A 15,162-nucleotide genomic window follows, 5' to 3' on the forward strand; every position below is an offset into this window, starting at 1 on the left:
CCCTGCCCATGGCAGGGGGGTGGAACTGGGTGATCTTCAAGGTCCCTTCCAACCCAAACCATTCTGTGATTCTATGAAAAACGAGCAATGGCTTCACTGGGTTCTCACTTATCTACAGAAAAATAAAACTGGTCTTTTTCAGAAGCGGGTCTGACTAGCTCCCACTGGAAATAACTGTAAAATTCTGATATACTCACTAGTTTCCCTCTGGTTTTCTCAGTTGATCAGTGTCCGGTTTAACTGGGATATTCCTCTTCCATCGCCCACATTAAACCCCGCTGGGCGGGGATGCAGTGCCAGCTACCCCAGGCGTCTCTCCTCAGTGTCGTCCTCAAAGCAGCCAGCCCTCAAAAAGCAAAGTGGCCCTCGCTCAGCGGCCACATCTGCAGGCCTTTCTCTCCGCTTTCCCCTTTCTTTTTGGGACTGCTCTGCTTGAGCGAAACAAAATAAAATACAAAACCTCCCCGCAGCTTATTTAATTCCAGCCCAAAGCTGCGCATGGGATGAGAAACGAAGGAGGGGAATCTCAGCACCTGTCATGGCCGCTGCGGCCTGCGGGGAACCACCAGGCCAGGCCACCCCAGGGGCATCCTCCACCAAAACATGCAAAACACCTGAAAACCACCTAAAAAACACCTGCACCCATGCTCCCTACTGGCCCACGCCCAAGGCTAGCCACATTTGCCACCAAAAAATGTAAGATAAATCCATTTTTTTTTTTCTCAGAAACACCAGGGTCTTGGGGAGGCGTCTCTGGCAACGGCCCTGCGTTTCCTGGCACCACTTTGTTTTCCCCTCATTTTCCAGTCAGCCGAATAACAATAAACGTGTCATTTTTGATATGATGTATTTATATTTACATGGTACATTTTAAAGCAATAGCTACACTGATCATACATATTAGAAACAATAAAAAAAGAAGTTAAGAACTAAAATGTACATCATACACTTGTATATATATTTTTTTTTACACAGAGGTAAAAAGGCTTATAAAAATCAATACAACAGGGTTTTAACTTTTAGTATATAGATACAATAATGATGAGGCTTCAGGCACTTTAATTTGTTAACGTTGAGCGATAGCTTGGAAAAAAAACCCAAAAAACTTTCCACAACAGAAAAAAAAATAATTTGGTTAATGTTTTGTTACCACAGATACAAAAATAAAATCTGAATAATTTCTCTCAAATGATTGATGTCAGTATTGCAAAGCTGACTGGGAGAACACTACACACTGTTCAGCAGCAGTGTGGAAATTAAGGAGAAATATTTACAAAAAAACACCCATTTCTATCATTGTGCCCTTACACCACTGCCTTCACAAACCAAATAACACACGCAGCAAAATCTACAAGTATTACAGAAACCCAAGAGAAGAGGGAGGCAGGAGGGGGGAAGAAAAAAATAAAAAAAAAAAAAAAAGGGATTTTTTTTTTAACTTTTATTTCCAGACATACAGAAAGGCTTGGAGTATGTCTACTTTACTTAAATAAATAGGGGCACTTCAAGACCGGACAAAAAGCTGTAAGATCTTTTTGTAGTGTTGTGCTTTATAGAGAGAAGATCTTACAGATGTTTGTTTACATGAAACAACTTTGAGAACAGAAATAAAAGGAAAAGGTTGTTCCATTAATTTTATTTTTTTTTCGAGGCTGGCTTGATGTTTACTAGACACCATTGAGAGATTTGTCAACTGCTATTAGGCACAAAATATTTATATTTCATTCAGCAAACCCAGACACATCACCCAGAGTGTAACACTCCATCCCTTTTCCACTATCATTCTTTTTGTTTTGTTTTGTTTTTCCCAACCGAAAAAATCCCCAGCAACTGCTACGAATTAAGCCTACCAAACTCTATAGTGTATAAGCACATTGCATACTTAATTCATGGTTGACTAAAAAGCTGTGATTAACTCTCAGAGGAACCGTTGGGACATTCCACCAAGAAAGAATGGCAAGCGTTCCTTTTACATTTATTTGGCAAATTAATTAAAAAAAATAAAAAATTCCTCTTTTAAGACTGATGTCAATGTGCAATAGAGGGAGGGAAAGGACATGCGCCCACTGGCAATTTACTGCAGAAAGAAATTATGGCAGGAACAGCAGTGCCAGCTTTGACAAGCCAATCCCTAGCTGCCTCAAAGTATTCAGATTGTACTATGCTAGTTAGAGCTCACTGCACTAAATCATTTTTTTTTTTAATAAAAATTATTTGGCTATTCCTTGTAATATATTAGAAAAATACTCTTTTTCCAAGCTAATTACAAGCCTTGTACACAAGACAACATGACATTTAGAAGAAAAAAAAATTAAAAAAAAAATATTAAAGTAATCTTATCCTGCTGTATGCACCTTATGCATCCACTTGATTAATCTGGGTGGTGAACTGGGGAGAGGAAAGCCAGGGAGACGCTTCGGTCTGGCTCCTGCAAAGACTCACATGCTTAATCCTCCACACAGAGTCACAGGAACAACGGTTGCACGCGCAATACGTTTGAGACTCGTGAAAGCATCTGGAGGATTGGGACCGCAGGTCAGGAAATGGAAGTGGTGGTCAACATCCTGGCTTTCTGATTTTAAATACCTGTTTAGATTGCTAAATGTAGTTTCTACCGTGGACGCGTATGTTCTCATGCTCATGTGTTGTACAGAAAACAAACAGACAGATACAATTTTCCATATAATCCACCACTTAATGCAGCATTTCCCCGGAATTGCCATAATAGTGCTTTTGACGTTGCATTGTTAGTAATTCTTTGCATAACAACAATTTTCCTCATCTGGAACCTTAGTGTTTTATTCACAGATCATTACATGGCTGGCTAATGAAGAAGTTCCCTTTCTTTTGGGCAGAACTCTGAAAACACAGTTTTGTTTTTCCAATGTTATTTAGGGAAAAAAGAAAACCCTAAAATTTAAGTTTCCCTTTCAAGTAGTGGTCTGAAATGATTACAGGTAAGGAGAACTACCAGATTTCTCAATGGTTATGTGACTATGGAAACTGAGCCTTGCTTTCTGTTCACAGAGCTTTACGAACAGAGAAGTAATTTAAGATGTTTGCTGAAGGAAATGACAATGGACTCTAGAAGAGAAACTGCAGCTTAGATGGCTATTTTGGCTTTGGAAAACAGAACAAAAAACCCAAAGAAAACCAGTGACAGAAATACTGTGTTGTGGTACAAGTTTGTTACTAGCACACCTTCTATACACACACAATAACTTGACAGCAAGTTAAAATATCTTCCGAGTGAGATTTCATTCACTACACCACCCCGTTTCTAGAAATGCCAAAGCTTGCTAACATGCTGATGGTACCGCAGAGGCAAGACGGACACAGCCTGGAGATGTTCTACAATCCACCACCATTTAAAGCAGTTCTTTTCTCAAACTCATTTTAACTGGAAAAAAAAAAAAGAAAAAGAAAGAACATGTACAAGACAGTCTGTTTTGATTACAGATTAATAATACAAAAGTCTATGCTGTAGGTTAGTTAGTTAGAACACTTGATGAGCAAATCAATGCAGTGTGAGCCCCAGACGACCGAATGTAAAGTGATCCAAACTGGTGGTTTCTGGATGCTGTTGGGCACAGTGGCTGCATCAAAATAAGTGATCTCAATGCTCCAAAACCAACGTGTTCCTTGAACTACAGGAAAAACGTAACACTTTGAATGCATCTGTAGTCATCCAGCAGCTTTGTGTTTTCCACCACAGCACCTGCACATGACCCCACAGTGGTAACAAGCCCGAAGCGGCAAGTAACAGCACATACATGGAGCAATGAAAGACAAGGCTATAAGGGCCATCCACCGGAGGCAAAACATTTCATCACTGGTGTCACACGAGCAAGGATCTGTATAGTCTCCTTCTGGATCGGACATACAGTGATAGAGCATAGTGTCTGCGCACCACATACAGCTCACTCGATGGATGCAAGTCTTGACGCGGTCTGGAGCATCCTGGCATTGACCCCGTTTGTTCTCCTCGTGGTTGAACATATCCCTGCAGTACACGCACCGCGACCTCTCACCATCTTCCTTCCGCCTGGGCTTGAATTTGACAGGTTGAGTCTTTATCACAGCACCCTTGATATCTTCACCCAGGTCAAAGTCCGAGTTGTCTACGTAAGGATAAGTGTATTCGTGTTTTGAGGCCTCGCTTTTGGCAAAACGTACGTAGGAGTCCATGTCATCAGGATCAAAGTTCTTTCCTCGTGCTGGGGCATGGCGATAGTCCTCGTATCCAGTCATCCAAATCTTTTCCCGAGGATTGATGCGCACTATCTCCTCGTCATCGTCTGGAAAGTTGACGTGCCGGTAGGATCGCGGTACTGACTGCGGAAGTAGAGATGGAGATGAAGAGGAAAAAAAGATAAATAAGCTCACTTTGCTACCAGCAATCACTGTCTCCTTGCTTAGTGAAAAGCCAGTATTTAACAGTTTTGTCTTTCCTTCTTTGTACGCCCTTCACCATGACCCATCACAGAGTTTCAGCCTTTGGCTCAGGAACGAGTACAATTAGGAATGAGTACAATTGTCACAGACCTACAATGGTCTGTGTTTACTGTTTACATGGTACAACATAACATATTAAATCGCAGTGTAAATCACTCCCCCCCCCCCCTTTTTTTTTTTCAGGAATTGGAAGCCATGTAAAGCTAACTGAGAAGGAAAAGGGGAGGAAGGGAGGGGGGGGTCTTCCAGGGATGTGGGGGGAAAACTAAACACCAGTCTTAGCTATAGCAGACACAGCCCTTTAGGTCGCAACACTAGGAAGAAACCTTACTTGTTCTAGATGGTAGTGGTCAGAGCTATAATGGTCGTGAAGGTGTCCACGAGTGCAAATTCTTCGATGTTCGCAGGATGCAGGAGAAGCCAGAGTTCGCACAGGCTGTTCCCTTTTTTGAGAGGAGTTAGAGGAGCTATCTGTAGCATTCTGTTTTAAATGGAAATAGGGGAAAAAAATCGTCATACATTCAGCTGTTACTGCACGCGGTATTAAAAGAGATGTTTTGCCACTCGCTGACTCTGCGCACACCTGCAATACTGGCAACACCTGACAGCAGGCAGCTTCATAAAGTTTCACATAAAATACTTGAAAGAGGCAGATCTGTTGCCAGGCCATTAAAGCTGTTGCCACACACATGGAAAAATAATATGCCATAGCCTACCCATGACATTTTCACCAACACCACTCGTATTTGCTTGGCATGTTACTTGTTATACTGGGCATTGCGGGATGATGAGCTTTCATGCTAGAAGCTACCTCTGAAGAGCAAAGTTAAACTCCATCAAATGATGCAATTGTGTAAGTCCTGCGGGCAGACTCAGACAGAGGATCTGTGTGCCCAGGCTACAAAAATACTGGCAATTTTGATGACTTGCAAGCGCCCCATTAAGCCAAAAACTCCTTTACACATTCTTCTCCGAACACTCACCAAATTCCAGTTCATCACAGCCTACTTGAATAGCCAGCTTTCCTTTAAAAAATTCAGGGTTCTTTTTTTTTTTCCTCATTTTCTCTAATGTGCAATGAATGTTACTTGTGTTTTTATACATTCCTGGCTCACGGTGAGCGCTTTCTTTAGGTTAATTAGTTACATCATTACACAACAACAATCATGAAAGGGTGAAATATCACTCAATAACATGCTGTTGCCAACACCCGCAGCTTCTTAGTATACATATTTCTCCTCCTGGAGAAATACACAGTGGGGTACCAGTCTTAGCTACCCTCTCTCCATAGCCCCTCCTTGGTTAAAATAGTTTCCATACAATATCTAGACATTCAGAGTTTTGACCACTAATTCTTTTCATAGATTGGTTGGGGTTTTTCATATTACCATCAATATCAAGAGGACAGCTGTTAAATGCACTAACAGATGAGGAGCAGGAAAAAGAACCTCCATGCACAATGATTAGAAGAGTTATAACATTGCACCTGCCTGAAATACCTAAAATATTGGTGCTTTGAACTAAGAAAAATCTCCATCCCCCTCCAGCTAACAAGCTGTGCTGCAGCTAGGATGAGTCCAAGGGAAAGGTTTCCTATTTGACACAACAGTTGGCTAAAGACACAACCTCAAAAGCGGAGAAAAGTTGTATCAGTAGCGCGAGAAGACTGGTTTTACCTGAAAAACCTTCTCCCCTTGTCAAGAATGCAATCTCTAAATATTATTTTCCAATGAATCGTACTAGACACATCTGTTACTCCAAGAATACAAGAACACTCATTGTGGATATTTGTTTATTCTGAAAACAGCGCTCTGCAAGACTCTGTCCAAAGGTGAGCACACCTTAAAGCATTACAACACAAAATAGATGTTGATTCTCTTTAACCGGTGTAGCAGTTAAAAGCACTGAACTCCCAACTTACTTTATTGAAAGCAAATATTCAGATGTGTTTGCAGTGTGATGTAAAGCCAGGCTGGGTTATCTGAGAGGTACAACAAGCAGGATAAGTTTTGAATGAATGAATGGCTGACCCACCCATGAGGAACAGACTTTTAATGCACGTGTTTGTTTTGGGTGTGTGTGGGTTGTTGTTTTTTTTTGTGGTTTTTTGTTTGTTTGTTTTACACAAGTACCTAGAAGCAGAACAATTCTTGAAGATAGTTAACAACACCTCTAAAATGTAACTGCACTGATAGTCAGGCTCTTTTTAAAACGGGGTTTCATCAGCCCAGTCTTCATAACTTATTAGACAAAGGCACTTCAAATCTGGGGTTTAAACCCTTCAAAGCTAATTTCTTGTGCCTGTACCTTTAGGTCCTACAATATCTAGCACATTCTGGGGATGTTTCAAAAGAAAATGAGCAGCTCCTACAAGCCAGTACTTCATAATAACATTATGCTTCCAACCTAACTGGAAAACCTGGGAAGAGTTAGGGTTTAGTTACAACAGCCACCTCACATGAGTACCTTTTTGCAGCGCCGTGTGTGGTGCAGACCCAGATGCCAAGTTCTAATTCAAGCTTCTCAGAACAACAACAGAGGCACACACCCCATAGTCCTGGCAAGCCTCATCCAGTGCTCTCAAAGTTACACTTTGACTGGCATGAAACAAAAAGGAGGCAGGGCCATAACATGGTGCTGTGCCAGCCAGCAGGACCACTCACCTCCACTGGCACCGCGGCCAAGCCCTGCTGGGACAAGCCTTTTGTGGATACCCTCTGAAAACATCATAGGTGCTCATGGTCAAAATAACGAAGCCTGGGAAAATTATCCAACTGGAGGAGGTTGCACATACTGGCCTGCAACCCCCTCACCCACCTAGATGAAAATAAAAATCCCAAACTGGATAGAACTGCTAGATAATCTCAGCGGGGCAGCTGGGAGCTGTAACCAGCCCTCCAAGCCGCCTGCTATTTGCTGCCTCTCGGGGAAGGCAGTATTTCTGCAACAGGCAATTGGAAAAGAGGCTGTAGTGATTTTTATCTTGCCCGATTCTTATCTACCCTTGCTTTCCTCCACACCTTATTCTCCTTCAGACCCAGCAGGGCAACCGAGCCTCTCCCCCACAAGTGTTGACATGGCTACAAAACCTGTTTGCAGCATACCACAGAGGCTGCGGCTCTGGCCTCCGCTTTCACCTTATTAAAAATTGCTGCATTTCCACGTTCAATGTCCTCAAGATTAGAGGGGCAGTTTGCCAACACAAACACTTACTCTAAGCACTCAGAACAGGAGAAAGCAAGCTATCCGAGACTAGGTCTCTGTTCAATCGTCTGTAAAAAAGTTCACGCTGCCTCCTGGTTGGTGACGCTAAAGGCAATTGGTTGACAAACGCAGTGTCTGCAGGGTTACCTTGCTGACCATGGCCTGGGAAAAGCACTGTTGCTTTCCAACAAGGTCCCCCATCAAAGTTTCAAACTCCTGTAGGAGAAAAGGCTCTCGACACATAGGAATTAATGGTTTGAAGATTGGGGAAAAAGGGTAGAAAATGGGAAGAGAAGAAGTCTGCTGAACTGTGAGTCCCGTGGGAATGTAAGCAGGAAGAGATTATTCTTCTGGTATTCTTCAAAACAGAATATCGTGAGGCATTCACTGGAACAGGCTTAGATATTCAAACAGAAGGAGGTACTTCTGACAGAACCCATAATTAAAATCTGAAGCCATATGGAAGCCCCCAGAAGAAAGTAAGTGACCAAGAATCAAAGGCATGATGATGCTCCGGCCTTCAAAAGCATACTGTCCTCTCCATACCACTCCACTGGGACTGACCCTGGACTTGGTGACTGGTGAAAATCAGGCACATTCTCAAAGAAAAGGCACCCTCACCTTCAGCCAGCTGCCACTACTGTTTGTAGTGATGGCCAAAATTTTTCAGTAACGGAAGCTGGGAACAACTTCTGTCTCCCACGACAAGCCTGGGTCTTGGCTGGGATTTTCTACCACCAGCATAGCAGTGAAAATTTTGGGGAGGATGGTGGAAGTGGCAGACATGAGAGGTTTGTTGCAGGTCACCCAAACAGACCACACTTGCCTACAGGAATATGTCTAGAAAGGTCGTGGTCTCCAGAGCCAGGCTATTTCACCGATGGAAAAACATGTCCCAAACCATCAAGCCACTGGTCTGTCAGAGAAACGCTGTCTTCCTCTAAAGCTTGTTGAAACCAATCCAGCTCCAGTATTTGGTTTTGAGGGGAATCTATTGAAAACATGCCCAGTAGCCACATAAGAGAAATGAACCCAAAACTAAAGTTGTTGGAACAGGGAGTCCAGCAACAAACTCTGTTTCAACACGCCCTCAAACGCTCAATTAGAGAAATTTGTGCTGCACGTACTAGAGCTTTGCGATCGCTGTGGCGGTCGCAAAGTCTTGCGGTTTCACTGCTTGGATAACAAAATCATTAATCATGACCATAATAGTAATTTTATAAAACCCGTGCAACACATTTCCTTTTGCAAGTGAGCTGTACGTATCTGAGCAAGCACACATACCGCATGTTTGATATGGCTGCTTTGAGAAACAACACCGGGCTTCTACATGCAAATGATTGCACTGTGATCACTTAAAAAAAAAAAAAAAGTGTCCCTGTTTTCCCCTCAGACTTTCAGATGTGACTCATTAAATTAAAAAACCCTAGTCATTAGTAAAGAAGATTATGTTAATCATTTACTGCAGTTTACTTCTCATTGAAATGGATTTGTTACACAAGAACGGGCGGCTAATCAGGTGCCTAAGTAATATTCTGAGATAAGTATCTATCATAAAAACCATGAGAAAAAGAAGCCTTCTCCTGCTCCCGAACTGGACTGATCACCTTGCCCCTAATGGCTTTACAGAATAGGTTCACCTTGTGTGATGCAACATCCGAGGGTGACTATGAAAAAGAAGAAAGATTCATCTCAAAATTACAAAGCAATACAATCTGCTTGTCAGAAATCAGTTGCCAGAGGGGAATTATGGAGTTCTGTCACTTGTAACTTGCAGAAGTGCTTTCAGCCAGCTAAAGCATTCACAAGTTTGCTGTCAAAAATAATCGTGGGTCAAGCAAGACAAGATGGGTTTTTTTTTCCCTCTAGGAAAAATGTTTAATGGTTACATGAGGTGGAGAGGACAAGGGGGAACAGAAGTATCATGATGTTGAACAAGTAGTTTCGCAAATAACGGTCCTAAAGAAATCAAAAACCCGTGCCAGCCTGGCCTTTGCAAAAGCCCAAGCCCTCTACAAGCCAACCTGCTCCCTGGGGGCTCAAAATCTCATCTTTACCAAGGCAGCCTTCTGCAACAACGAAACCTCCTTGCAGCGGCTCCTGTGTTCACTTTGGGAAGCTTGGGCATGTTAAAGCGGAGCCCATGGCCATCTCCTCAACTGAAAAGACATCCTCACTGTCCCCAGGACAAGAAACGCAGCTCTCTCACCAATTCACGGCTTGAGGATGAGCCTGGAAAAATGACAGCCAGCAAGCTGCATCCTCCCCCCCGACCGTAGCCCGACGACCTCCGGCTGAGACCGGTGCGATGAGCTCCCCGCAGGCAGCCAGAGCCCTTTGTTTGTGTGCTATGCCCAGGTGCGATCCCTTAGGAGCCCCGGCACAAGCCAGCTCTTCTTCACTTGGCCCTTTTCATTTGCTGGAATAAGGGGAAACACAGCTGTGCTATCAATACGGAAAGGAAAAATGATAAAGTCGGCGAAATGGTACAGCAAGCGAGCAATACCAAGCTAAGCGCCAATCTGAAGTTTATCTGCAGAGCCTCTGCTGTTTATGAACTTCACAAAGAGGAAGTCTGAGAGCTATTTCGGACGCAAGGCAAAGAAACTTCCACTTTTCCAAAGAAATTAAGATAAAATATAGTCTCGCAGAACTCCCTCAGCTTAATCTTGCCAGAACAAGTCTTTCCTTTCCGCTCTAGATTTTCTTTTTAAGCCTAAAGAGATACAGCACTTTGGAGTTTCACAGAGAGGGGAAGAACAAAAATCCTAATTTTTGTCTCAAAACACCTCTTTCTATTCAAGAAAACGAGGAAAGGAAACAATTGACATTTTCCATAAACCTCTAATTGTGCCCCCTATATTCAGGGCAGCCCACTTCAAAGGGGGCTTAAATTATCTAAGTATTAAAAAAAGGTTCAGTGTAAAAAAAAATCAAAAAAGATTTGAGACTCCTGGCTCCTGAGCACAAGCTTTTAATTTGTCATGGCAAGATAAAGCCACGGAAGAAAATGCTTCCATCAAATTCCTGTTTGTTTCCTATCACTGAAGACGAGACAGATATTAATACTGAAGAAAACCACTTCCATACTTTTTTGAAACATTTTGACACTCTCATCCACTGAGGACCGCTGGAGCTGAATCCAGTCCTGTTCCCTTGCAGAGAGCCTGAAGGAAAAGCTTCACATTAGATCATATTCCAGTATAGCTCCAAGACAAAGTGGCTATACACAACCATTACAATAAGCACGGATTCAGATTTTTCTAAACCCAGAGCAGGACTATAATTTCTCAAATGTTTGGACTGTTTCCTAGTCACCACTTACACAAATACCAATAATAAAGTGCAGAAAGCTAGATAGTTTTACTGCTACCTTTTTTATTCTTATTTTTAAATGTTGTGGTTTTGGCTTTTAGTGCCAGAAGGATGCTGGTGGCTGCGCTCTCTTAAGTCAGCAAAACTTAAGGAACATTTACAAGGATTCGGTGCACAAGATCATCTCTGTTAAGCTAATGCTAAACCCACTCCTGGCACCATCGGTCAGTTCTGCATGGGCCACAGACGCGGCTTAACAGCTCACTTCGAGGAGGAAAAAGAATATACGAGAATCAGACAATATGGCAAACCCTCTGATGTGGTCAGGGGGAAACCTCAGTGAGATTTTCCCGTTTCACTACTTGCCAGTGACACAAGGCATCAGACGCATCTCTGCAAAAGCAGGCATTTGAAAAGATACGAAGAGAAATGCCTGCAAAAGTCGGAGGGAGGAGTTAAGACAGACCCGATTTTGCTTGGACTCAGCCCAGGAGCAGCAGGTACACGTGACATTTCCTTCCTATACGATGCCCCTTGTGCTGCCCTTACTGCACCACTGGGCACACCTCTGTGATGGATGGAAAAGCCTTTGTATCAGGTGCTTAGAAAGGAGAACCAGGATGTTGGGGGGGGGACGGACCCCAAACCACAAGCCCCAGTGAGTGGGGCCGCTTCCCAGGCAGCACAGCGATCCCACGGTAGAGTGGTGAGAGTGGGATGGCTCTGCCAACCCATGAGGTGCTCGTGTCCCTGTGAATCTGCACAGCCTCTCCTTACCAGGACTCTTACGTTTCCTTCTTCGTTCCTAAAACTCCTCCTTGCTGGATTGGCCTGGTTGGATTTCTCCATGCTGGAATGAACTACATCGCTTCAGCGGGATCTTTTTACCAAAACCTGTGAACTGTTTAAACCAACCGATTGCTCAAAACCACCCAGGGACAGAGGCAAGCTTTTGCTTTTTGCATAAAGGGCTCTGTTAATCTGTTTATGCCTTGGAAATGACATGCCAGTGCGGACTACAACATTGTCGGGATGATCAGCTGCCCAATATTTGTGTTCGTACAGCTCCGCAGATTAGCAAAGCCTCCCTCCCCTATCAAGTAATATTAACCACATTGCCACAGCTGTCCTCTGCGAAGGCCATGAGAGATGGCCACTGAGGTCCGTTCCACTGTGGGGAGGCGATGGTGCCTGATTCTCCCTCCCACCGGCCCCATCACCTGCTCTGTGTGCATGCTTGGGTGGAGAACCACAGGAATCCAGCCCAAAATCATTTTACATATCAGCTCCCTGACCCCAGTTGACCACCCATAGAGGTTTGTGCCCTGATGGCAGAGGAGGGTCCCCAGGAGAAGCAGGAGGCAGAGACGGGGGGTCTGGAAAGGGAGGTGGGTGCCAGCTCCTCTTTAAACTCTTCTGTCTTTGACCCACTTATCAACAGAGCTGCTTGGAAAGCGCTAGCTCCTAATTTTAAGACACCAACAGGGAACTTAGCACATCCAATGCTGGTGAAATGCCTTCCTTTCGGAAGACGGGTAGGGATGCTAGGAAATAAAGGAACGAAGCTCAGCCAGGGGGGTGTTAAACACTGCACGTGCACAGGGGATGGCACGAGCCTGCGCTGCTGCTGAGCGCAGCTGGGAACAGATGGCTCCACATAACTCACCGCTGAATCTCAGCTCTTCTACACTGAGGTTTACAAGAGGCGGGGGAGAGGAAGAAAATAAGATTGGGGGGTGGGGGGAAAGAAAACAATGCTAACAAAAATTAGATTAGCTAAGCTAGAAGAATCGGTGTACCTAATCGTTAACGTCTTCACTTCATACAAATTCAACACTGCAGCCTCTAAACTCAGCGGCGCGCTCCTCCTATATAATACATCAGGTTACAAACAGAGGGGAAAAAACAGTTAAATGCAAACTTCCCACAGCAGACTGATACGATATTTTAAGAAGCCAGTTAGGGGTCATTTATTCACACAGTTACGAGCATCCACATTATTTTAGCTGGAATCTATCACCAAAATAGAACGCAACAGCTGATGCAAACTTTTAAAATACCTTCTTCACATGCACTGCAAATATGTCAGGCTCCACTTAAAAATGCAATGGTCCTTATTTACTTCTGCCTTTCCTTCCCCTTTCGCAGACAGAACCAGAGACAGATGAACTGCTCCCTATAATTACTTCTGATTTAATTTTCGTAAAATATTTACGAGATACAGGGCGAGCAGACCCTTGGCAAAACACATTAGGCAGGTGAGGGAAGGAAACAGGGCTATTTAGATGCAGTTGTTTATAATGCATTTCTGTACTGGGCAGAAGTCCATTTTGAGCTCCCCAGACTCATGTATTCTGTTCGTCATTCTCAGTTACTACCAAACACGTGCCTGGGGGCAGGGGGAGAGTACCATCCTGCAGTATTTTGTCCGTCAGAGGGTTCGGTTTTGGGTTTTTTTTCCATTACAGGGGTGCAAGTAGCCTACCACTTTAAAGGAAAGTCATTCTTGAAGCTTTATGTAAAAGCACGTTTCATTGCTTAGCTTTACCAAACTCCTCCTCTTCCTTTCCAAGCTCTCCAAAAAAAGAAACTCCAAACAAAAAAACCCAAAAAACATTTGAGAGGATGCAACCAAATTACAGTTAGACTAGCAAAACTTGGGCATGCGCTCCAAGTGACCTGAACTCTCTGTGTTTTGGTGTGTTTTTTTTTTTTTTCTTTCTTTTATTTTCTACCTGTTACATGAGACAACAGATTCTAATTAGAACTGCAAGCGTTTAAACAGTATGTGGAAACTACAAGCTCCCTCCGAAGAGCAGGGCAAAGTCATTTGCCCCGTGGTTCTGACCCAGGTCCCTTCATATTACCACCAATGCTTGAGCTCGGCACCCGGAGGGGACAAATGCTTTCCCCCCTCTAAATTACACAGAGAGGCTGGGGTGCTGGGGCTGACCACAGCTTTGCCAGCTCGCTCCAGACTCGCATCCTTCTGGCCCCACCAGTGCAGCCGGGTTATGTGCTGGGCGGCGATTCCCTAATCCTTTCTGCTGCAGCGCGGGAAGTTGTCAATCATCGCTCTGTCCCCCAGCCAAGGTTGCCTCTTTCCAGCCGCATTTAGACCCCGCGTGGGGTCTGCTCCGCCTGTCACCTTCAGAGGCAGGGCCCGGGGCCGGGTGAGACACCCCAAATCCGGCTGGCGTCCCCGATGCCTCCTCCCATGAGTGCCCTGGGACAAAATGTTTTGTTCGGACGCAGCAGCAGGAGAGATTGCGGCTTACAGATACAGCTGCTTGCTGAAAGCAGCGACTTCCTTCGGTTCTGTATTAAAATAATGGAAAAGGCCATCTTCTGTCTTTGTGAAATTTTCAAGCAGCCCGCGGCCAAAACACTACATAGCCCGGATTAAAGAAAGAACCTAATGGAAAACTACAGTAACATCAACTATGTATTTTCAAGGTAAAAGCATAACGTTCGGCCATAACACCCCCCCCTCAGCTACCCTGTCATCTCCTTCTCGTCTCAATTGAAGGATGAATTTCGCAGCAGCAACATGAAGGAGACAAATGCCATAAATACTAAGCCAGCCTCAGCCATGACTGCAAGAACAACCTTACTTGTACCACCGGCACAAGCACAGCAAAGGTCTGCAGTGAAGGTGTCCTGCAGAAGGTGGTGTATCCACGGCTAGGGGCTACGTGACAAATTTCAGGCGGCACGATGAACATTAGCGGGGCGGCAGATACTTTTTGCCGCCTGCTTAGCCGATCACTCTTACGGTTTCCCTTGAGCCAGCACTTCTGCTTCTCCGGCCCTACAGCGAGCTGGCTGGAGGAGCTAAACCACCGGAAAAGTATTCGCTTTCTTTTATAGGGCTAGTTTTTGGTTCACTTACCTGGGCTGGCTCAGCATGGGGTCAGCCGTGCTGGTAAAAGGGGGACGGCGGGAGCCCCTCTCCGCTCGGCTGGCTCTCAGCGACAGTGAGGCTAAAGATGCATCAAGTCAAGTTGCATCCCTCGGCTGGGGTTTCACATCGAATAATCTCTGCAACCTCTTTCCTGCTCGCCAACGCCGGCTCCGCTCTTGGCACGGCTGGGCTGCAAAAGCAAGGTGGGGGGAAGCGAGCCGGCTGCAAAATAACTTGCTTTTCACGGGTGTCTTGCCTCAAATCAGGTCCCCTTTACATAATGC

At 44.4% G+C, this 15,162-nt stretch overlaps 1 protein-coding gene across 2 annotated transcripts in view; it reads right to left on the reverse strand.

The window, feature by feature from the left end:
- Positions 1-830: 830 nt before the first annotated feature.
- The window catches only part of SPRED2 (sprouty related EVH1 domain containing 2), a 67,126-nt gene continuing 52,794 nt past the window's right edge, over positions 831-15,162 (reverse strand). For both annotated transcript variants that reach the window (XM_074579273.1, XM_074579274.1), the window contains exons 5-6: positions 4,787-4,936; positions 831-4,335 (exon numbers count right to left, since the gene is read on the reverse strand). In XM_074579273.1, coding sequence (XP_074435374.1) covers positions 3,685-4,335; positions 4,787-4,936 — 801 coding nt within the window. In that variant the 3' untranslated portion in view covers positions 831-3,684. The remainder of the gene's footprint in view (positions 4,336-4,786; positions 4,937-15,162) is intronic.

The sequence above is a fragment of the Larus michahellis genome, chromosome 3 (genome assembly GCF_964199755.1).
Source record: "Larus michahellis chromosome 3, bLarMic1.1, whole genome shotgun sequence".
In the NCBI taxonomy this organism is placed as follows: domain Eukaryota; kingdom Metazoa; phylum Chordata; class Aves; order Charadriiformes; family Laridae; genus Larus; species Larus michahellis.